Below are 25,865 nucleotides of genomic sequence, written 5' to 3' on the forward strand. Positions count from 1 at the left end.
TAAGCAATATGAATGAAAGTATTGTCATTTCATTTTAACCAACTATATACACAAACATGAGCAAAAAAATCAAAATATGTATTTGTTTATTTTTAAATAAATGATTGGCAAAAAACACAAATACATAGATTAAACTTTTTTTACTAATTGACATCATAGACACACTTACTAGTTACATAGGTGACCTACTAATTCCTTACAGCACTCCAAGATCACTTAGGTCTTCATCTCAGAATCTTCTCTATATCCCCAAAACACACCTTAAGACTAAGGGTGATAGAGCCTTCTCTGTTGTTGCCCCCCAACTCTGGAATAGTCTACCTGTACATATTAAGTCCTCTCCAACCATTGACTGCTTTAAGTCTAACTTAAAGACTTTCATTTTCTCCCAAGCTTTTAATCTACCTTAATACCCCCCCCCCCCCACACACACACACACTCTTTATTCTTTATTTTATTTTTGACCAATTTGTGTATTATTTCAATTATTTATTTATTTTCCCCCCATGTTATATTGTTGTTGTACCATTGTCATTGTTTTATGTTTGTTTGTAAGCACTTTGGTTCAACTCAGTTGTTTTTAAATGTGCTATAGAAATAAAGTTGACTTGACTTATTCTGAAAAAAATAATTGCAATTTTTACTATAACGATCATAGTCAGAAAGATATCCCTCCTCCGTCATCTCTCTATAATGCAAGTCAATGGGTGGATTACGGTCTATGGATAGATGGGCTGTTGCTGATCTAGTTAATCTACCCTTACCTGGACAGGAAATGACTTCCATACAAACGTCCCATGGTCATTTCAGATTACCCCCCCTATTGTATTTTCGCAATGTCTTTCACACATTCCGGTCGTGGTAAAAAATGATTAGCTTAGCATTCGCATGATCCCTGAACCCTCCCCTTTCGACACCAGCGGCACCTCCGGACTTTTAAGTAAGGGATAATGGATGACACAGTGGTCTGTTAACAGAAATTAATGCACGGTTGAGGTTGTAAAATGGCCCCGACGCACAGCGGAGGGCCGCTTAAATATTGTAAGTGCATTAATTTCTGTTAACAGACCACCGTGTCGTCCACTGAAATATGACATTCCAATTATAAAGGATAAAATTATTCTTTATTTTTGGAAACCTTGTTTATTATATTTTCTTCTAATTCTTTTGTTGATTTGCATTGATTTTGAAAATGTACCCGTTTTAAAAGGTCTGCTCTCATGTATCTCTTTGTATAGATGTGCCAGTTGTTCAACAACTGAAGAGAACATGGAAATACTTTCAAGACTACAGACAGGCAAGTGTGAAGTTAACACAAGAAGTTATGGTAAACCTGCAGATGGATAATTCTGTTCTGCTTGTTTTGTTATCCAACCTATTTAGCTTAAATTTTGTCCGACTTTCTCCGCTTTTCGTAGATGATCATTGAACCCACAAGCCCCAAGCTTCTTCCAGACCCCCTGCGAGAGCCCTACTATCAGCCTCCATACACGTTAGTGCTTGAGCTCACTGATGTCTTGCTTCACCCAGAGTGGTCGGTGAGTACACCTCTACCTGCTTTTCACAGATCCTGGGCCTCAACTAAGAATGATTATTGCAGGGTTAAAAAGTCTTAAAGTCTTAAATACAACTTTCGGTTTTTAAGGCCTAAAAAAGTATTAAATTGTGTGGAATGTCTTGAATTTTCGAAAAGCAGGTATTAAATTTGTGTAGGCTATGGGACCGCCAGCCAGCGAGTGCGAGAGAGCGAGGGAAATGTCTCCACCCAGTTTTGTGTATTTTTTAAACGGAACTTTAGGCTATAAGTGACTATATGGTGTAGTGGTTGCAGAGTGAAGATGTTTTTCACGGGTGTCATTAAAGGTGTGAAAACGGTAGTGAATATATAAATATATGGCTGACGTTTTCGTGGTGTAGCCAAGGCCTGAGAGATACGCAGGTAGCCGTGAGCGGTAGAGTGAGGGCGAGAAAGAGTTAGTAGGCCAGTTAGCGATAGGGTGGCCATACGTTCGGATTTAGGCCGGACATACGGATTTTAAAAGCCCTGTCCGGCGCATTCTCAAGTCGGACGCTCATTTGTCCTCCTTTTTGGAGTTGCGTTGGGCTTAGAATCTTTGCTCGGACGCAGCATCGTTTCACAAACTATATGGACACGAAGACTGCTGGTCAAATTAGGCGCGGACCGGTGCTTCTGTCACTCGTCTGATAATTTGCTGCGCAATTTATGAAGGAACCACGGACAAAAAAGAAAACAAACGTTTTTGCAATCAGGAGGAAATACACGTGAAGTTGATCTGTTTGCATCTCTCCAGCGTGTGTTGCTGGCCTAGCCTAAGTAAATATCTGTCTATAGCCTACCTGTAATATCTGTCTGCAGCTTGCTTGCCAGCATTTCCCAGTTCTTCGCAAAAGTTGTGAAATATAACTGCATTTTTTTTAAATGTCTGCGACTACATTAAATGTTGGCTACATAAAAAAATGCATATTACGTGCGTGCTTGAGATGAAACCAGCAGTTTTTCAGCAGGAACATGCGAGGAGGACCTGTCTCTTAATTGATGGGGTGGTTTCACTTTTCCCATACATTTCTTTAAAACAAGTCAATGGTTTTACAATGTTTCAGTCAAGCTTTGGTTGGTTTAAGTACAACTGGTGTGCAAGTAGTGGATCAACTTTGATTTGCTGTGCTGCATATGGGACAATAGATGCACATAGTAAATTATATAAAGTAGGCTTATTATGACCGCCGTGCAGCGAAGCGGCGGTCATATAGGTTTAGTCATATTTTTTCCGCATGTCCAAATTTCTGTCAAGGATTCCCGGGACACTGTAAGACCGGGGTACACGAAACTTGGTGGGCATGTAACCCCACATGGATAGCATTGAACCATCGTTTGGATGGTTCCCCCCGGATTGGACCCCCCGCCACCTAGTTAAACACAAAAAAGTAAAAATGAGGTGTTGTAATCGCAGGTATCTGTGTCAAAACTGATAGTCAAAACTGCACGAAATTGGAAGTGTAGGATCATTATGACACCCTCTGAATGCATGCCAACATGAGAGGGTACACAGAAGTCACGGTTCGGTTCATACCTCCGTTTGGACATCATGGTTCGGTACAATGGAGGGAAAAGCAAAACAAAAATGCAGAAAGCATTTTTTTTTTTATTGTGCATGTCTCAGGCTGCACCACCTAGTGTCATACAATCTCTCCCCTGAGCTATCTGCAACAGCCTGAAGTGTGTAAGATGTAAACAGTACAATAAGTACCCAGACTCCATCTGTTACTTGTAAACAAAATAAGACAATCTGAAAATAGGCCTACAGCATCTCTTATTTCTGAAAGTGCAAATTACATAGAATAATGATTTTTAAAAATCCATTTAAGCAAGACCTTCAACTTCCGTGTTTAGTTGTATATGGAAGGGTCTACAATTTGCCTCAATATTTTTCAGTGTGTGTACAGTAATAATCTACTAACTGAAAATATCACACTATTTTGGCTAAAAAAAAAATGAAATTGCTCCTTTCATTTCATAAACAGACTACAACTAGAAGTCACGTGACTTTACCCTTCGACGTTAACTCACCGTAGCATGTTTTGTTTATTAGCCTGTTTAGCATTGACACTTTCTTTTACTGTCTATGCCTTAACACTGCCAGCTCTTCATGTGAGAAGTTACAAGTTACCCTAACATAAAGGTAATTACCACACAATTTACAAAGCTTTCTGTCATTACAAAATAATTTTAAGCCATATGTTTTGGCCCTATTTGTATGTGTATCCAAAGGCTGGTGAAGCGCAGGGGAAGTTTTTTTTTTTTCCTCGTTTAAGTGATTGGTAGCCTACATCATCTGGGTGATGGCGTCGAATATGTGTAGCATGCTCAATATATTTCCACTCACATAACGTTACCCAACAACTGTTGAACAACGCCGACACACAGTTTCGTCTTATCCACCACTCTCTCGCCTGTACTATTGTAACTGAAGTTCTCAAACTTGCAATCTTAAAGAGACCAGGCAGCGGGTCCTCTAACTCTTGTGGGTCGCCACCACTCGCTTAGTGCTGCTATCTCTGACTGACTGACTCGACCGACGACCTGACAAAAAAATAACATAGGCGCCACTCAGAGCTTCAGAGCTAAGGTGAGGCTACAGATTAGCGTTAGGTGTCGCTAAAGAACTCTCATAACTCTCGTATTTAACAGTAATTCCGCTTTACATTAATTAATCCGCACGCTAGTTTTATGTATTTTTATACCGTGTATTCTCCATGTAAATTCATGCACCGAACCGTGACGCCCGTACCGCTTCGGTTCAATACATGTACTGTTACACCCCTACTTGAGACCAAGTGGTGTATTCTGTGAACATTGTACAACAGTAAACTTTAAAGTACAGTATTAGGCCTTAAATTCCTATTACGACCATATAACTACATTCTGCCTTATACACAGTTATATTTAGCCTACCACGAGAAATATGTAGTGCTAGGCATTAGGCTATTGCAGCTGACATGCAAGCCAGCCATCCTACACAACTTTCCCTTTTGCCCTGACTTTAATTTAATTTGCATCTGTCCAAAAAAATAGCCAGGCCTACCTGTATGTGAGCCAGGGAATTCTTGGGCATGTAACACGGCTCGCATACAGATATCCGTTGTAAAACGGATGTAACTTGTGGACGTGGAAGGCTACGATATCATGTAAGGCAGGCAGGGCGACAACCGCAAAGTAACGACTACTTGGCTTGTCATAGTGGGGCTCAGCGACCTCAAGCACCGCGCTGAATCCTTCGTCTTGCACTACTGAAAATGGTTGGTTGGGCGGTGGTAGTGTAGTGGTTAAGGAGCTGGGCTAGCGTGCAGTAGCCTGAAAGTTGTTGGTTCAATTCCTGGCTTCCACCGTTGTGCCCTTGAGCAAGGCACTTAACCCCAAGTTGCTCCGGGGACAATGTGATCCCTTGTAATATAGCTGACATATGTAAGTCACTTTGGTCAAGAAGTGTATGCTAAATGTAATGTAATAATCACCAGCGATCATCTTTGTTATGGTCAATGCCTTTTGCTTACAGCGTGTCTTTGTCGGATGCATTTTGTGAGTTGTTTAGTTGCGTGCCATCAGCATACCGACCTAAGGAGGGGTCTAGCGTATTATCTAAAAATTGCTATCGTACACTACAGAGTGCATTATCAACACTGATATGGACCGGTGCACAACTACACCCTGCTTCTCTCGTCCACAGGAATGTGCACCAGCGCAGTGCAAAACATTACAAATGATTACAAATTACATCATTACAATGGGGAATATAATTATCTATTTGTCAATCTATTTGTGGCGGGTTACCAGCAAACAATGTTTAATGCATTAACTCAAGACCTCAAGACACACACACACACACACACACACACACACATCATGACCCAGAGCATTTACAATTCAAAAGGGAAAGCACTGCTCATTGAAACCGAACCTTTAAAGGTAAACAGGCCTATAACTTGACTAAAACCATGAAAAACTGAGGAGGCACACCTGTTATTACCTGAGCAGTCTAATGTCCTCATTTTGCGAATGCGAGGACGATATGAGCCCGTTGCATTTCGACAGATGTCCGAGTCGCGCATAATGTTTGAAAACCACTGGCTCATAATCACAATAATTTAACACACGACATTTGGATACTTCATTATGTTCCCATGCCTACGATTTGGTGAGTAGCACAGAGATTGTAAAAAAAATAAAGTAAGCACATATGGCTCTCTGTTTGGGACATCGAAAACTTATATTTTTAATAGGGTAGACTACCTTCGGAGATGCTGACTTGCAAAGGCCTCGGGATAACCAGTTATCTCCACTATCATCAGTCAATGCTTTTTAAGGATGGGCTACATTAAGAACAAGCATATTTCTGGTCGATTTAAGAAGGGCTTTCAATCGTGTTGTTTCAGCGGTGTGGTCGACATCCCTCTTGCTTGTAAATGTGTTCAAGCGCTTTTTAGGCAACTTCAGAGGCGCGGTCACGGAGACTATTAACACCTTCCACCTAGCCCCGGTGAGTGGGGGTCACTATAATGCGTGTGAAATAGCACCATTGAGTAGCCAATGCAAAATAGCTTTAAAATCGTTCCGGCGCCATTCTCTTGACAGGCTATGGACAACAGGCTGGTTGAAACAATAGCAAAGTATGCATGTGTTGCACAGAAAACCACATGCATTAATTATACTAGATGCATTTTTTAAGAGACCCACACAGGGTTAAAATAATAAGCTCGACCATAGTCATGCATTGTAGCTTACTGTGGGCTTGTTAAGGCCTAATCAAACTTAAGAATGACAGCCTAGTGTGAAGTCCCAGTCAATGTTAAGCTATCTATCTCATGAAAAATGGTACACCACGCACTAGCCATTTACAATTAAATTGAGCTTTTGCGCTAGGACTAGGTAGGCACTTTGCTAGAAGCTCAAAACATTCAAGACTTAAGCCCAGACATGAAATGTCCTATGTAAGAGGGGATTCAGGGTTTTCTCCCCCGAGAAATGTTTAAAAGTTGGTCACGCAACTCCTAGGCCTTACCCAAAATGGAACGGTGTTATCACAAAGTCTGCCAAGCGCACCACACACAAACACACAGACTCAAGATAACTGCACAAACAAAGCATTTACTCTAATAAACTGTCACTGCTTTTCGGCCCCGAAAAAAAAGCCACTCAACTCTTTCACCAGCCACTATAGATACGGTATAAAATGTGGTATCATGATTAGTCAACAGAACAGCATTCATATGCCATAGTGTCATAAAAGTGGTGTGGCTCCTTTAAGACGATCATTGGCATGAGTTCTGGAGCTGTCTAACTTGATCTACAGTAACTATACTGTGTAGCCTACATAATCGGATTTTAATATGTACAGATAGGCTATATTTAACATTTATTTTCTATTTGGTCTGTTATGAAATAATGCATTGACTAATTTAAGCACAGCTCAGTTTTAAGAAACTTAAATACATGCATGCTTAGCATTTTGTTAAATAAATCATTAAGGCTACATTGACAAACTCTTAACAATGAGCTGTATATTCTCTGATTCTAATATTTACAGATATGTAGGCGATGTAAGCACAGCTCCGTTTTAAAGAAATGCTTTTAAGCCTAAAGACCATGTTGAATTTTGCTACAATTTATTTCAAAACCGGATTACTCTGGAATGGCTAACTATACATGGGAATGCATTGCACCTTTGTGTTCGGTAGGTCTGCTGTATATATGGTTTGTCATGTGTTGTGAGTGTTCGACATATTCCACCGAGAGGAATGGATGTGATGATGGGCGCAGAGAATAATTATTAAATCTCTCAAAGTTCTTTTCCTCGCGAACCGTTTATCACAGCAAGTGGCTAGCACCGTTTAAAAGATGAGAAAAGACTCTTTCATGTGACACATGTGTGATGAGTACTTCTCGAGGAGTTTAACAGAGAAAATGGGTGAATTTGGACGCACTTCATGTATGCATATTGCAGTGTTAAAAAAGTGAAGCGCTGTGCCAGCTGCAGGGAGACTGCGGCTCACTGGTAGTTATTATAGGTCACTTCAAATCAGCACGATGTATCCTTATAGGCTACTGCACATTACATGATCTGTCCGATACTCTTTCTTATTTTTAACGGTCAGGGCCTATACAAATTCCACCGTATCTGATTGTATATTTGGGGAATGCTAGCTCTTACCTGCCCCAGTGGTTTGTATGTTTGTATGTCTGTTCTGAAAACCTATAACCCTTATGAAAAACAATTGGCCTATTTTAAGGAGCTCCAAATAAACTAACTAAATCTGCTGAAGTAGCCTAAAGCATGCACTGTAGGCTAATGATTCCTAAAACATAACGAAGTCCATTCTGTGGCTATTGAAATTTGGGTAGGCTACTATCGTGTTAACTGTAACCCAGCCTCTGAAGCCTTTCCTGACACATAGAAAATACTTTTTAATGAACCTGACGTGTTCTTCAAAATTGTAATTTTTGAGTCATTAAAACTTAATACAAAGTGGTTTTGAGCCATTTTAAATCGCTGAGCTGCAGCGTCGCGCATTAGTAGACTGTGCACTTCTCCTTCGTCTACTGACAGCCAGGGTGTATACATTTCTTCTACGGCTGCAAACAGGATTCACTCGCAGTTAACCAATTATTTCTTTATTAGGGCAGGCATATTTCTGGCTATTAAATTATTTCTAAACAAGTCTGCTAAAGTCTGTAGTGAAGTCTGTGTAGGGTTTTCCAGGCTCCATTTCTTTTTACGAGACACCCTGCTCACAAGAGCCATCTGGCGGTTGTTTGGTTGTTGCAGCGTCACTGGAGAAATACAAATTAAAGTCGCCTGATCCCGCGTGAGGTCACGTGCGAATCACGCATGAAGCCGGCCAATTTGAAGTAATGCCCATTGTAAACAGCAACTCTTCTGCAGGATAAATGTCCTTTATGTTTTTTATTCAGTCATTTGAACATTATTGGTAAGTGTTGCTTTTTTCAGGCTATGTTTTCGATGATAACCTATTTTCAGTCAATAGTGAAAGTAACTGTGTATAACTGTTTTGTCGTTAACTATGAGACCACGTTACCCAGTTAGTTTCACTTTCCCAATGAGTTCAAATAATAGACGAGTGCAGATGCCTTTAGGCTATACTCTGCTAGGTTTTTGTAAAGCATGGTTTAGTGGAAGTGGAGACCATCAAAATACCAATGCGCTGTTTGAATTTGTGCTGCTTGCAGATGTCACTCATTAGTTTAAAGGATATTATGCCCAAAACACACCCATGACTGATTAAGAAACATAAGGCCCACCTTCTTGCGCCATGCGCCAGACGTTTGATAACATTTCATAACTAAACCACAACCAATGTGGACCGGGCAAACTCCGAAATTTGTTTAAACTATTCACCAGTGACCATCCGTTTTAAGATTGCCAAAATATAACCCAAATGCGGTTTTAAAGCTAATAAAGGGCTCTTTTTTTTCACAAACCATTTTTCACAAGTGCATGGGCATTTCCATGTGTCCTGGTTGATAGACATGACATTTATATCTTATCAAACTTTTGTTATTTTCAGAATTAAATATATTTTATCACCCGTAGAGAAGAAATACTGTTTTCTGATTGGCTGGTGAAGTGGCTATTAATTCTGAAAAACGGGACACCTATGAAGTAGATCTGGTAAAAAAGTTTAATCACCATTCCATATCAATGCTTATGAATGGTAACTATACTGTAAAAACCATAGTGTGACAATGGTTGAGCCTGGAAACAGGCTTTGCAACAATGGAATCAACTCTAAACAAGCTAACTGTCTATGCTATCGCTGTTATAGCCAGTAGCAAGAAAGTTGTACAACTGTAAGGAGAGAAATCGCATCGCGGCCATCACTGTACGGAGGGGAAAATATACCCACGCGACATGAAGACACGTCGGGCTATCCTCACTTGTAAGGAGAGAGCAGGCCCTCGGCGCATCTCACGTGGATGAGAAGTACGTTGGGCTGTTCTCCTGTTGATCGCGTGTATGAACAATGGACAGGCTGTTGAAATTTGGTAAAGTTATTTCGAGGAACAAACTCGTTCAATCTGACTCCATTTAATTAATAACTTGTATCTCGAATCAATTACCAAGTAACTAGTTTATCAGCTATGGCAGAGCATGGCATGGCATAGTATGAGAATTAGGGATATACGATTGGTAAGCAAATTATGAATTTATTTGGGCAATAAATCTTAAAAGGTAAACGTAATCAATACCACTTCAGTTAAATGTAAAAGTCAACTTACATAGTCTACTGTAACAATATAACAAACAAAGGAAGCTTAACTTGTTAATTTGTTAAGTTTATCTCTGTGTTTTTGGTTAAGAATAACAGATACACCAGATGAAACTGTATACCAAATCATGAGATTACAATCCCAAATACTAAAGGATAGAAAGAGAGAGGGAATAAGAGGGATAAAGAGAAAGACAGAGAGGGAGAGAGAGGGAGAGGTCCGCATAAGCTTTCCCCTAGCCTTCGTAGCAGGAAAAGAAGAGGAGAAGAGCCAGTGAGATCAGAGACAGGCAAGAGCAAAGACAAAAAATATTTAATAGTCAGGTTCCTTATATTCAGATTTTAACCTTTATGGGAATTTTTGGGGGATTGTTGCCCACATTACAAGTATTAATTCAAGACCAAACATGAATGTACTATTCACAACATACATTTACAGTGATTTCAGAGGTAACCATCAGAGTAGCTGCTCTGGTGGATTTGAGTTGTGTTGTATGCTAATTAGTTTATCTTGGCCTCCTGTGTAGTGGAGAAAAAGTCCTTTGATCAAATACGAGCAGATTATAATTTCTCCTTTGGCACAAATCTTAGAGTTCAGAACATTTTCCTGTGGTCCAAGATAGGCCCAGGATTGAGTTAAGCTCTCAACAGGGTGGCGAGAGCAGAGGCCAAATGGCCACTGTATACATGACCGGGGGTGTTAGTAATCCTGGCCATGGCCAGCTAAGACCAGTGTTTCCCACAGAATTGGATTCAATTTGTGGCGGTAGCTGACTTGGACAAGGGTGGGGGGGGCTAATTGAGTGCCTGTAACTTTAAGACGTTCGTGAGGGAACCCTTGCAATCACAGTTAAAAGGCTGCTGATGTGTGGATGCAATTCATAACGTTTTCTACATATTTAGTTAAAATAAAGGTTTGTACTTCTCCTTGGGACAAGCACTTTTGAATTTTGGAAAACACTTTTCCATTTACATCGGGATTTTGCAAACATTCAGTGTCAGAGTCAATAAAATGAGCCCTTCAACGAAAGCTAAATTCAACATCCAAACAGTATTCTAACGTTAGCTTTGAGATACTGCTTGATTGCATAACTTAGTTTAGTCTCCTCAATGCAGTCTACTATGTTGTGATCAGACCTTAGCAGAGTTAACTTCAATGCAGCAGTTTTGAACAAATTTGCGCAGCATGGTCACGATGCTAAGCGGATTTAATAGCAATTTATCCACACGTCTTCTATGCAATGCTTCTATGTGGCAACAACAATCCTTCAACAATGGTGAATATTTTGTTAAATGCACATGCAGAGGAGGAGCAGCGGGCTACAAGAGAGGGCGGGGCAGGACAAGAAAAGGCTACGTGCGTAAAAAGCGCAGCTCAATGCAAGGATTTGATCTTGTCTTTTTAATTTAAATTAAACATAGAACATTAATGCGTGGCGTCCCGCCACAGATTAGTCAATGAATGGGAAACACTGAAGACAATAGTGAAAAACAAGTACCAACACAGATGTAAATTGACTGCAAAAGACATTCGGTTATGAAAATGTCTTTTTTGTTTCAAGAACGCAAAAGGTTGGCAAAAAGACAAACAAACTCGGCTTCTTTTTAAATGGAACCGATTGCTTCTTTTGCGTACTTTAAAGGCTTGACTATTGCCTATAGTGGCAACTAGGTGATATTTTCAAGACCCAATGTGGCCCTTGAGTCAAAAAGTTTGGCCACCCCTGACCTAATGCTTTTGGTTCCAGTGATTAGTTTTAGGATCTTCAACAAGCATTTAAAGACTCATCTATTTGTATCTTATTCCTTCATTCTTAGTCATGGCTTGTATAAGTTTATGTTTGTTATGCTGTTAATTTCTTTGTGGATTCTTTTGTAATTTTGTTTTGAGTCATCCTAGGTAACGTGAGCAGACAACATTACACTTCATTGAGCTTTTGCTCTTGACTCCCATGGAAGTGTTTTAGTGTATTTTTTGTAGTTTGATCTACAGGAACTGTATGTGAATATTTGGATGGCAGTGGTGCATTCAGGTGATGCCCTCTGTGCTTCTCTCAGTGTCTCTCTGTGTCCCTCTCCACAGCTTGCCACAGGCTGGCGTTTCAAAAAGAGACCTGGCATAGACTACCTCTTCCAACAACTGGCTCCACTCTATGAGATTGTCATATTCACAGCAGAGACCGGCATGGTGAGCCTACCTCTTCTCAATTTCACACAAAAATTGAAAATGAATGAAAATCCATGTGATCAAACGTTTTTGAAGCTAGGTTGGAAGACATATACATAAAAAAAAAAATATATATATATATCTCTATATATATCTCTATATATATATATATATATATATATATATATATATATATATATATATATATATATATAGAGAGAGAGAGAGAGAGAGAGAGAGAGAGAGAGAGAGAGAGAGAGAGAGAGAGAGAGAGAGAGAGAGAGAGAGAGAGAGAGAGAGAGAGAGATTGGAAAAAACGATATATCAGAAAATTTGGAATCTTAGAACCCAATAGTACCTTTAAAAAAAATGTTTTTTTAACTTCCCAACAACGTAATAAAACACCAACGGAATAAAAATCTGCACTTTTTAAACGTAATGATCCTGCAAAAATGATAATTTCCCACCAATGTAATAACGGCTGCTGTTTTCCCACCAGCGTAATAATTATCACATTTGCAGGATGTAAATATTTGTGTGCGTGTGCGCGCGCTACTGTGTGAGAGTGTGTGCTACTGTGCGAGTGCATGTGCTACTTTGTGTGTGTGTTTGCTTTGCACATGTTCATGCATTTGCTTGTGTGTGTGACAGTCCTGCCTTTTATTACAGAAAGTACATTTCAACATCTCAATCTCAACCCTTCGCTCAACACCACCATCTACAGGCCGATGGGTGTACAGTCACTAGATGTACACACATACAAATGCATTTATTGTATTCCACAAATCTTGGCATGTGCCCAGAGACTGTGAGAGTAATCATACACATCAAAAGCAAGTGCAGTTCAGAACATGTCAGCTGAAGATGGTTGCGATTAAAGCGACATGTTTCACCCCCCAGTAAAAAATGTAAATTCAAAAACATGGGCTATGGGCTAGCAGCGGTCATAATAAATGAAATCAATAAAGTATCTATCTATCTATCTCTATCTATCTATCTATCTATCTATCTATCTCAATGGATGCCAAAGCAGACACTGATTCTTTTGCGTAAGTGGAGTGGGTAAGACTTTTAGTGGCAGGCTAACACATACTGATGACTTGCGCTAGCTTAGCACCTGCGAACTCTGCAACTAGAAGGACGGGAGGAAATGTGTTGAAAACGGTCTCCACTGATAAATATCACACTTGGAAATGAGGTCCTATGTCAAATCCTGAACCACCCCTTTAAGCCCATTGTGTCCAAACATTCTCATAATGATCTTTTTTTTCTAGCTCCATTCAAATATAGCCTATGACTAGTCCATAACCTCTAACATTGTTTGTGCCACCTGTATAGCACAATATTAACAATTATGTAAGGGATAATGGACGACATGGTGGTCTGTTCACAGAAGTTAATGCACTGTCGAGGTTGTCGACGCGAAGCGGAGGGCCGTTTAAACCTCGCAAGTGCATTAATTTCTGTGAACAGACCGCCGTGGAGTCCATTATCCCGCTTATTCCACTGTTGCCACTGGCGTTGTGTTCATTTCCTGTTACAATTTAAACGTTTTAATTAGGGCTGTCAATCGAAAAAATTAATCTAATTAATTACATACTCTGTTATTAATTAATCTAAATTCTTTTTTGCTGTGAAAGGATTTTAAATATTTAAATTCAAATGAATCATTGATTAATCAGCATTAGTGACATTAAAGTTCAAAAACTCTTTTATTATTATTTTCACTGTTCAAATAAGGTTTTTTTTTTCACATACAAGGCATGTCCCATAAATGTCAACACTTATTTCTTTGCATTGATGTGCGACTATAGAGTTGATTAACTCCGGTGATATGTAAATTCCTTGCTGCAGACATTGCAGAGGACTTTATTTTCAACACTTTATTTTTTATCAACACATCAGGCTGTTTTTTAAAAGTAAATGTTCCAATCAATGATCCAGGCAGCATGTTTTCTTCTGTCTCCTTCATTTTACAGTCTAATTTTTACTGACTAGAACGGCTCAGGGTCAAAGGTCATACAGAATCGATTAATCTGCACAAATTTTTTTTAATCAGTTATTTTTTCTCAAATTAATTAATCGAAATTAATCAGTTATTTTAACAGCCCTAGTTTTAATCGCTAAAACTGTCTTGTTTGTAGAACTAATTTCTTCCGACACATATCAACTAATTTCTCAACTTGCAGGACAAACTGCCGTTACTAGTTCTAAATGGATGGTTGCTACGGCCAAAGGCCAGTCGTTAGTGCTATCTCTCCCGTTTTCAAGTGGGCATATCCCAAGATTCTGATGAACTTTAGCTTTGAAACATCACTATTTTACTTAGCCTGCTGTCATCCATCTAGCTAAAAGCCACCTCCGTCATATGCTACAATGTTGCCATGTTCTGAATGTCTGCATTTTACAGCTCGGATGCAACGTGACAGTTCATTTAAACTTAACAACGAGTTCGGCGAATTAATATACCTGTGATATGGCCAAAAAAATGGATCTACTTCATAGGTGTGCAAATAACATACGGTTAATGGTCGTTCTAAATTACGTAGGACAATGGGGAAATTCAACCAAGCAGTGGAATAAAAGCATGATATTGAGTTGGTATAAACAGTTTTCATTCTTTTGGAAAATTTTTAACTGTTTCTTTTGGCACATTTCTCAATATTCAAACTTCTTTATTTTCAACTGAACTCAAAGATAATGAACATACAGAGTATTTTCGGTTTATTAGTATATTATATTGTTATTAAGACAATGTGTTGCCTCAGGCCCGCTGCACATCTTTTGAAATTTGATTTGAAATAATCAAATATGTGTTAATTGATAAAGTAACTTTCTTTGCATTCATTTGATTCCCAATCAAGATACACTGCTAATAATTGTTACTATGGACTTTCTGGAAAGTTCTGAAATGCAAAATAATAACAATTTAAACATGTGTTAAAAATATGCGATTAATCACAATTAGCTACAGAAATCCAGCGATTAATCGCGATTAAGGGGGGAAAAAATCGTTTGACAGACCCCCAATGTGTCTCTACTAGGGCTATTTCAAATCTTTTTTTTATTGAGGAATCATCCGTATTCATACATTTTTCAAAACATTCTCAAGTTTGAATACAGAGAAAAACAAACAAAATACACAAAAATAAACAACAACACAAATATCACATCCCACCCCAACCCACCCCTCCTGGGACTTCCCGATATGTAATGGCACCTGAGGCATACAATTAGTATCATAATAAAACTTAGCCTACTCGGTCAAGATATTGAAGAAGGGGAGACCAGATCTTATTAAAGTATTCCAATCTGTCTGACAGGACAAACCGTATCCTTTCCAAGTGTAGGAGTTTAACCATTTCTTCCAACCACATTTTAACAGATGGGATCTCAGTTTTTTTTCCAAAACTGCAAAATAAGTTTCTTTGCCACAACCAAAGCATATGCCAACAGTTTCTGTTGACAAGGTGATAGCATATACACTTTATCAGAGACTCCAAACACCACCAGGAGTGGGTCTGGATCCAGTATTGTCTCCAGCATATCTGATATGGTTCTGAATATCCCAGACCAAAACAAAATCAATTTAGGGCATAAAACATAGCTATGAATAAGAAAGGCCTCTTCAATCCTACATTTATCACACATGGGCGAGATGTCTGGGAAAATTCTGTGTAGTTTCGTTTTTGCAAGGTGCAGTCTATGGATCACCTTAAACTGAATAAGACGGTGCCTTGAGTTAGCAGAACATTTGTGTATGCTCTCCAAAGCATCATCCCAGAGGACTTCAGATTGAATTTAGCTTTAATCTGTTTCCAGGTGCGGATTATGCTATGAATTATACAGTTATGATTGTAGCATGACTTATCAACTCGTGTCGGTGCAAGCACCAAAGCGCCAACGTCATGTGGAACACACTCCTCTCTCCATTTTGATCCAAACTGGATCAGTAAAAGTATGATCTAGCCACATTATCACCGTGCGAAGAGCACAAGCCTGGTAATAAAGAAAAAAATCTGGGAGGGCCAGTCCACCATCTGACTTAGGTTTGCAAAGATGGGCTTTCCTGATTCTAGGGGTCTTATAATCCCACAAAAAAGGAACTATAATTGAATCCAATTGTTTAAAGTCTTGGGAAGGAATATGGGAATGTTCTGAAAAAGATACAGAATTTGAGGTAGGAAAACCATTTTTATTGTATTAACTCTTCCCGCTAGTGATATAGGAAGCAATTTCCAAAACTGAATATTATTCTGTCATTTAGATACCAAAGGGGGGAAGTTAGCTTGATGGGAAGTTAGGGACATTAATGCCTAAATATGTAAATTCCTGTAATACTATTTTGAAGGGAAATCTCTGCAAAGCTGAGAGGTTTTGGATCCTTCAGGCAGAAGTTCGCTTTTTGACCGGTTTATCCTGTAACCTGAAAATGTTCCAAATTTAGATAGTATGTCCAGTACGGCTGGAATTGTAGACAAAGGTTTGGTAACATACAGCAAAATGTCGTCCGCATACAGAGAAATCTTACTTAAGGGATCATTTAAACCGCATCCATGTATGCGCTCATCAGAGCGAATGGTCTGTGCCAGCGGTTCAAGGGCTAAGGTCAAAAGTAGCGGGGACAAGGGACAACCCTGTCTAGTGCCTCTGTGTAAAATGAAAGGTGGAGAGAGCATCCTATTGGTTAAGATTCTGGCACAGGGTTTGTTATAAAGAACCTTCAACCAGTTTTCAAAACGGTCACCAACATTATATCTCTTCAAAGTTGAAAATAAATAAGGCCATTCCAATTGATCAAAGGCTTTCTCAGCATCTAAGGAGAGGATAGCTAGGTCATCTGAGTTCTTGCTCTGGGAAAAGATTATATTGAACAGACGTCTAAGATTAAAAAAGGAGTGTCTGTTTGGTATAAAACCTGTCTGGTCAGGATGAATGAGTTTACTAACTAAAGAGTTAAGTCTGAGAGACAGGGTTTTGGCAAGTATTTTTTGATCAGATGTCAATAATGAGATTGATCTATAACTACTCACTTCTATTGGATTTTTTCCTTTTTTGGATAGTACAGTTATAATAGCTTCATTTAAAGAGGGAGGTAGGCTGCCATCCTTGCTTGCTTGTACATACATTTTTAGTAGATATGGTGAGAGAAGGTCACTGAATTCTTTGTAGAACTCACAGGGATATCCGTCAGGACCTGGAGTCTTTCCATTGTTCATGTTTTTAATTGTCTCCTGTATTTCTGATATAGAAATATCAGCATTAAGTAGATTGTGGTCCTGTTGGTCTAACATAGGAAGATTACAATTGTCCAGAAAGCAGTCCAAAACAGACTGTTCCCCTGAGGTCCTAGAGGAGTACAGGGATTTGTAGAATTGGTGAAATCTAAGATTGATGTCTCTATAGGATGTTAAACAGGTCCCTTCTTCAGAATTTATTTTATTTATTGTACGATCACTTTCCATTTTTCTAAGTTGTCTAGCTAATAAATTATGAGGTTTTTCACCAAATTCAAAATACTTTTGTTGTGTAAACATGAATGCCCTTGCTATTCGCTCTGAAAGTAATTTATTATATTTAAACCGCAAAGAGAGTATTTTCTTATGAATATTCTCGTCAGGACGTGCAGCATTATCTTTATCTAGAAGGTGAATTTGTTGTTCAAGTTACGCTAATTCAGCCCGTTTCCTCCTTTTCCTCTCAGCTTGAAATGATATAATGCATCCTCTGACATACGCTTTCAGAGTTTCCCACAATATAGATGGCAAAGTTTCAGGTAGATCATTCATCTCCAAAAAAAAGTTGATTTGTTCTCTAATAAACATGCAAAACTCTGGCTCTTTCAAAGTTCTTGGATCAAGTCTCCACAATCTGTCACACTGAGGTAGATCATCAAATCGTAGGGATAGTGAGAGTGGAGCGTGATCTGATATCACTATATCATGATAATCAACTGTATCTGAGTGTCACAAATTTGGAGTCTGCCAAAAAGTAGTTCGCGTTCCAAATGTCATAGATTAGATTTTCTTAAAAATTCTTTCAGAAAAATGCTACATTTTGAAGGAGGCGCTCTACGAGATGAGGAACGATCCAAATAAGGATCCATTACTAAATTCAAATTCAATCCCCTGCCACTATGAGAAACTTGCCTTCTTTATCAGCAATAGTTGTTTTGTGAATGAATGGAGTCCCTTTTCTGAATAAAATAGCTGCTCCTCTTGATTTAACTGCACACACAGCTTGATAGGTTTGTCCAATCCATCTACATCATAATTTAGTGTACTGATTTTTGATCAAGTGGGTTTCCTGGAGAAAAATTATATCACTAGACAGTTTCTTTAAATGTCCTTATACCTTGCCTCTTTTAACTGGCTGATTTAAACCTTTAAAGGGACACCAGGCAAGCCTGATGCTTTTTCTCTAAGAAACTCCCCCTCGCTCGGTCTGAAGCTCTTTTCCTTTTCTTTGCATCTTCCGTCAAGGGTTTTCACTGCTTCTTCGCCGGCTCTGCCATTATACACACGTTTGCAACAATCGCTAGCGTTTCGTTAGCCTGCCTCTGTGCTGTAAACAGATCCTGCTTCGGTCGGCGGGTACGATACACTGAACTTGCAAGCGGGATATTCTGCCTACAGGCAATAGGGGCGGGCGAGAGAGTCTTCATTCGCCGTGTAATGAGTCATTTAACCATATACCGACTTACGAAGATGATTAATTAACACGAAAACATTGCCTGGTGTCCCTTTAACATTCCAAGTGACCACATTGATTAATGTCCCCCTCCCAAATTGTGCTACATTATCTTGTATAATTTAGGCTCAGGCCAGATCATGTTATGCCTCATAAGTGTAATAAACATTCCCACATGTATAAAGAAGTCCCACGCCCTCCCTCCCCCAAATGTCTTGCCTATACTAAAGGAAACCTTCATAGTAAGGCGCGACTCCAATACGGAGGTTATATAGAAGAGAACAAAACAAAAAGCTAAATAGAAACAACACACCAACATTAGTAAAGTTTAACTTCCCTCACCTAACACTTCTAATAAAGAAGCTATGTTATAGATAGCTCCGCAATTGTAATCTATTTTAGGCTACTGTAGCCTCATCAAATTTGACAGCTGAAAAACACAAGCGGTTTATTCTAAACAAAACCTGAACTCAATCGAAATATAATCACCCATACAAGTTGTCAGGAGTTTTTTTTAGACCTGTGGCAATGAGGAACAGGTCTTATTCAGCACTGCTCCAATGTATCCTCAGAGTGCAGCACCGGGCCACCTCCATCGGCCATTCGGTGCCCTGCGGCCCCATCACCAAAGTGACGTTCGGCAAACTCTTGAGCTTTGCTTGCATCCGTAAACACCGTCTCTGTGCCATTAAATGTCACTCTCAACTTCGCTGGGTACAGCATTCCGTATCGGACTCCTTGTTGATCTCGAAGCATCTCCCTGGTTTTATTAAATGCAGCTCTACGCTTTGCCACTTCAGGAGTAAAATCCGGGAAAATGCAAATTTTCTGTCCGTCGTAGGAGAGGTCTTTTTAATTCGGCCGATCTTTTGAGGACTGCTGTGACGTTGTGAAAGTAGTGGAGTCTGACTATGAGTGAGCGAGGTGGTTCCTTATCACCCGGCCGTTTTCGCAAAGCCCCTGTGGGCGCGATCAACTAGTGGTTTATTTTCCAAGGACAACACTTCTTTCAGGAGTCCTGAAACAAAAGTTTCCGTCACCATGCCCCTTTCCGTCCCAAGCCTGCAATCCTCACATTCTGTCTTTTGGATCGCCCCTCCAGATCTGTACATTTATCCACCAGATACTTAACTTCTGTAGACAATCGTTTCACCTCCGACTGGAGGTTGGCTACAGTATCTAAGGTATGCGAAGCCGCGTGTTCCAGATCGGTGATGGTTGTACCATGTTGAGCACTCGTGGCTTGCAGGGCTGAAACAGCAGCCGGAGTCTCAGTTTTAAGCGCAGAAAGTTCTCCCCTAATAGTAGAGGCAATCTCTAGTCCAGTTAGTGAATTTAATGTCCTAGGTGTTATTAACCGCTTATATAACAATTGCTTGAAATATGTCAAATTAGAACCATTTTAACCTAACTTTTGCGGGAGCTATTAGGGTAAGCGACCTACCAGCTCATTGCTCACTAGCGCCCCCCACATTGGGGGTCTACAAAGTTTTGCTGTCCAAATAAAAGAATATAAGACTTTCATACTCTTACAACTGATAAAACATATAATTTCACTAAATCAGTGCTTTATTACATTTGTGGGAAGTTAATGTAATAACTTTTTTTTTTAATAGTCACACAAACGTAATAACTTCCTATCATCATAATAATTATTATGTTGGTGGGAGAAAAAAAAAAGTTTATTACATTGGCAAGCATGTATGTTTGTTTGCAGCATTATCATGTGCAGATAATTATTACATTGGTAATTTATGACATTGGTGGGAAGTTGGTTAGTTTTACAAAGGTTACATGGGTAAATGTACCTCCTAGTGTGACTAATCAATTGGTGGTAGCATAGTGGTTAAAGAGCTGGGCTAGCATGCAATAGCCTGAAAAGTTGTGGGTTTCGCCGTTGTGACCTTCAGCAAGGCACTTAACCGCAAATTCTTTACCATACTGTCAGTACTCGTTTTGAATAAATGTAACATGTAAATAGCATCCATGTGTGATTTTGAGCGTTTCTTAGCATGAGAGTTTGGAAGTAGTGGTTATTGATGATTAGGTCATACCAGTCACCTGCCGGGTGTGGTTTTTTATAGAATACCAGTGTAATTGGAGAAGTGAACGTATTAGAACATTGCTATACAATTTGCATATCCTGAAAATGGTCCTATGTCAGATTGTCAGATTCCTTATGTTTAATTTTCTGTGGCTACCCATCTCTCTTGCCAGACAGCATATCCCCTCATTGACAGCATAGACCCCCAGGGCTTTGTCATGTACCGCCTTTTCAGAGATGCCACACGCTACATGGAGGGACATCATGTCAAGGTGAGTCTCCCTTCTTTCAAGATTCAAGATTGCTTTTATTGTTATTTTATCATGCACCTCTGTACAATCAAGAATGGTATAACATTTCCCCTGGACTAACAGTGTGCATACTGTAAGTCATTTCAAAATGTAAATGTAAATAAAATAAAGACGTTAAAATAATAATATTCCTTTGTGTACATGTATATTGAAATGAAATTCAGTAGATCCAGTGCTATACACAAAACATGTTAACTCAGTGCTACACAGCCCACAGAACAGAAGCCAGTCTACAGCTTTCAATGGTCTTTAACACTCTGTTGCCTTCTTGTACATCTCGTTGTGAAGAAGCTCGCATTTGCTTACATCACGGTTCTTTTCTTATCTCCTCTGGACGCTAACTACTTTCTCATTAGAAATCATTGAATCTTCCTATAACGTTCCGCTAAAATGGCCGTTGCTACACAAACGTGACGTAGTCACCCGAACTCTATAGTGAAAGTAATTAACTGTGTAGAACTGTTTTTTCATTGACTATGAAATTGACCACAGTGAAGTTAGTTTCACTTTGCCTATGAGGCAATATGAGTTCAAATAATAGACGAGTGCAGATGCATGTAGCCTATACTCTGCTAGTTACAAACAGGTTTAAGTAATGAATGGTTTAGTGGAATCCCTGTTCCATACGGTCTTGCCTGCAAACAGATTCCTTCAAATGCGCAGTTGACTATCAAAATACCGATGCCCTGTTTGCTGAATGACCGATGTCATTCTCATTGGTTTAAAGGATGTTACGCCCAAAACACGCCCATGACTGATTTAAGACGCATAAAAACAACCCTTTTGCACCCAGTCTTTGATCACACAATCGCGCCATTAAATTAGTGAATGTAGACTGGCCTCGCCTTTATATGAATGTTTATTCATTTTACGCCTCTGACCATCCGTTTCTGATCGCCAAAATAGAGCCCTAAATATATTAAGTTCAGTGTAGGCTACAGTGCAAGACATATAAAAAAAGACGATAACAGAATGTCATTTTTTTTTTGTTATTATAAGATGGTAGTTTCACATAATAACCATAATATAATAGACTTTATTTGTATAGCACCTTTCATGCACAGAATGCAGCTCAAAGTGCTTTACATTTGGAACATTTAACTCAATAATAGAGGAAAAAAAATAACCAACAATTTCCTACCAGTTCTTCAGTCATTCCTATTCATTGCTATGGCCGTTTATGATCCAATCAGCAACATATCAGAAATACTTTAAAAATACAGCGGTCATGTCCATAGTATGTTCTTAGTATTTGGTGTGATTATATGAATTTATATACAGACGTTTAAGGAACACAACGAACGGAAAGCTGGCAGCCTTAACCCTTAACCCCCTACAAGCATGTCCTATAGAAACAATCCCAAGGAAAACCTCCCATATTCCAGGAAGAAACCTTGAGCAGAACCTGACTTAATAGGGGGAGCCCATCTGCTTTTGTCTGGCTGTAGCTCTAATGGCAGCAGTTGAATGTTGAATAATATTACGTTTTTAGCTTTTTTTTTTTTTAATTACGAAACTAGACACTCTAACACACCTTATATGTGATTTTGTTAACTCTGTGATGAATGGAAATGAAATATATGACGATCGTGAAACTCATGAAAACGCACAATCTGGATATTTTATCTGGACATTTTATCATAACTCGGTTGCCGCTTTGGGTCGAATCAGTGACTCATGCACGTCAGGTCAAAACCAGGCCATTTTCGTGGGTCTATCACTAGGTGGCAGTCTCGCCAGGTCTCGCTGATCACTTCCCGGAAAGTTCACACAAGGAAGTAACAGGCAACACTTCATATTTCATGAAAGACGTTATATCTCCATTTCTAGAAAAAAAAACAGCGATTTTGATGAAAACTAGCCACTGTTTAGCTTGGGATTTCTCAAGAACAGAGGCGTAGAAATACACGTTTGCACCCACGAGGCTTAAAGTCTCACCTTTTAATCAAGCTATTGTATGTGTTCATAGCTATAACACAGAATATGCTGTGGCTGTACAAAAATCATCAACAATGGTCTAGATTGCTGGCACTCTAGGACAAAGCTCCTGAAAACAGCTTGGCATTCAATGAGTTAAGCATGTGATAAGGGAGCAAAGGCCATCTGGGTTAATTGGCTCCACAGAAATATATAATTGGTTATCATATGCATAGCTGTGGAAGTTTAAATTATTCTGACTTATGATGTTTCCTAACGGAAGCATAGGGAAAAGAGCAGAGGACGACAGCTCCCCTGGGCCACACCGAAAGGCAAGTCATGTTTTACAGACACATGATCTCCTAGACTAACATAAAAATCTCTGCTAGTAATGTAGCTTTGAAACCAGTTTAGAGCATTATCAGAGACCCACCCACTTCGCAAGGCGGTGAATTAGAATGTTATGATCAATGGTGTCGAATGCTACAATGCCTCAAATCTAGAAGAATAAGGATTGTGACTTTGTTTAAGTCAGTAGCAAGTCTGAGATCATCGACTATTAGACATTAGACTGTTTCTGTGTAGAATACTGTTTTCGTTGAGAAAGGTATTAAGCTGATTACAAACAACTTTTTCAAGCACTTTCCTTAGGAAAGGTAGGTTTGATATAGGCCTGCAGTTACTCAGGATAGTATGGTCAAGATTTGACTTTTTAAGTAAAGGTTTCATGAAAGCGGTTTTAAAAGCAGTCGGAAAAATACCTGTTTCTAATGAGGTATTTATTATCTTGAGAATAAAGGGAGTCAAGCTATCATATACGTTTTTGAGGAATCTAGTAGGGACTGGATCCAAAGCACATGTTGAGGAGCCAGTCTGAGTTATAATTTTGCTCAGCTTAGATTGAGTAATAGTGCTAAAAAATCTGAAATCTTTCAACGGAACTGCTCCCTAGGTACTTCTCTTCAATTTCTCTTCCAAATTACGTTTTATTGTTCGAAGACGTTGATCACAAGAATCCGACATTCTAAGCATTGACACATAGTACTGCACTGTGATGCAAAGCAACTTCACTTGCATTTTTAGGGTACTAAAAATGTGCGCAGCAGCAGTGCAGTCGGTTCTCCCGCCATCGTTTTGAAAATATCACACCTACTGCATCAGAAGGCCCACGCATAATACGGCCTGCGCTTATCACTCTGCATGCCCCCTGTTGCACGTCATGTTTTAATTTGCTAGCTGGTCCTGCCTCCCCAAAATCACGGATCATGTGAACAAACACCCTGGCCGGCAAATTTTCACTTCGTTTTTAGACATATGATGCGGCATAAAGACGTCTCCACTTCGCACAAATTTTGTGTGATATCAGTGTAAGGGCTACACATGCACACACCATACCCTCCCATACACACACACATTATACCTGTTCAATTACTACTTTTAATTTATTTAAATTAACATTGAGCTGGCTCTTAAGCACAATCATTTCATTACTCATGACTCCTTTTATGAGTACATGACAATAAACAACTTGAAACTTAAACTACTTGGATCTGAGGAGACAGGTGGACCTTCTTTAGTCTCCTCTGGAAGAAGAGATGCTGGTGAGCCTTTTGATCATGGTAGAGATTTTGAGGATCCGAGGTCCTCAGAGATGTAGACACCCAGAAACTTGAAGCTGGTGACACGCTCCACCTCAGTCTATGCCTTTTTTGAACAAAATAGGGCGTAATCCTCTTTTGATTTCTCTTGTTCGACTTCAGATGTCAGAAAAATAATTAGTAATGATAGTTAAATTGGATTCAGATTGGGCAAAATGATTATTCTCATTTATTATCCTCATCAGGGTGCCGGATAAGACAGAATACGCATTACCTGGGGCACTTAGGTAACAACTAGTTGAGACATTGTGTTCCTCAGTTTATATAAATAAATCATAATTTGTCTGCAGCTTATTCTCTTGAAAAATATAATCATGACAAAATCGTTTTTTTAACTTAAAATTGTGAATTGGACCGTATCGTGAGGTAAGTGTATTGTTACAAACCTAATGTACATACACACATAATGTGTGTTTTATGTATAAATTCATAATGGATTTTCAGTTTGGATGAAATTTCACTATTTGTGTGACATTTGAAATAGTGTCTTGGTTTCATTGACCCAAACCATTGAAGAAAACAAAACACACAAGAAACATTGACAAGCCCTGTATTAGAGATGGTTATAAAAATACATATCTGTACCGTTTACATGTTAGTTGATCAGTATTATCCAAGTGTGTATTTTATGAGAATTTGTTTCTGGGTCATTGAAAAATGGCTGCAATTAACTAGCTCTATTGCCACATTAAAAATGTTTGCTATCATATAAGATTTGAAAGTCTAGATTTAAAACTATTTTAAGAATATCTTGAATCCTTTGTATGCTGTAAATACCTACATACATGAGTTGTAATCGGGAAATGAGTGGGATAACAACCTTTAAGGTGTCCCGGTACACTGAATTAATTGACAAGGCGGAGGAGTTCTTGGCCTCTACCTAGTCCATTAATTCTGTATGTCGGGGCATCTCGCCGTTACCCCTTACATGGATTACAGTATTACTTTTATGAAAAGGATTTGTCTTTTGCAGGATGTATCTTGTCTAAACAGGGACACCTCTAAAGTTATCGTGGTAGACTGCAAAAGAGAGGCCTTCAGCCTGCAGCCTTTCAACGGTATGGCACTTCACAAGTGGGATGGAAACTCTGAAGACCGCACTCTCTACGACTTGGCTGCGTTTCTGAAAAGTATGTTTGTTTCGCTGCTTTAGAATGTATCTCCTAGACATCTATGCTTTCTGTTGAGATAGCAGTATGCTGTGTTACAGTTGTGGTATGAATCATGTTGCTCCATGATCAACTTCTGCATGTGAAGACTTTATTATGAGTGGA

General features: G+C 39.2%; 1 protein-coding gene across 2 annotated transcripts in view; it reads left to right on the forward strand.

Annotated features, from left to right (window-relative positions):
• Positions 1–25,865, forward strand: part of timm50 (translocase of inner mitochondrial membrane 50 homolog (S. cerevisiae)) — a 55,344-nt gene that overhangs the window by 21,722 nt on the left and 7,757 nt on the right. For both annotated transcript variants that reach the window (XM_048264856.1, XM_048264854.1), the window contains exons 5-9: positions 1,239–1,297; positions 1,419–1,538; positions 11,888–11,992; positions 20,879–20,977; positions 25,565–25,721. In XM_048264856.1, coding sequence (XP_048120813.1) covers positions 1,239–1,297; positions 1,419–1,538; positions 11,888–11,992; positions 20,879–20,977; positions 25,565–25,721 — 540 coding nt within the window. The remainder of the gene's footprint in view (positions 1–1,238; positions 1,298–1,418; positions 1,539–11,887; positions 11,993–20,878; positions 20,978–25,564; positions 25,722–25,865) is intronic.

The sequence above is a fragment of the Alosa alosa genome, chromosome 15, assembly GCF_017589495.1.
Source record: "Alosa alosa isolate M-15738 ecotype Scorff River chromosome 15, AALO_Geno_1.1, whole genome shotgun sequence".
Lineage (NCBI taxonomy): Eukaryota > Metazoa > Chordata > Actinopteri > Clupeiformes > Clupeidae > Alosa > Alosa alosa.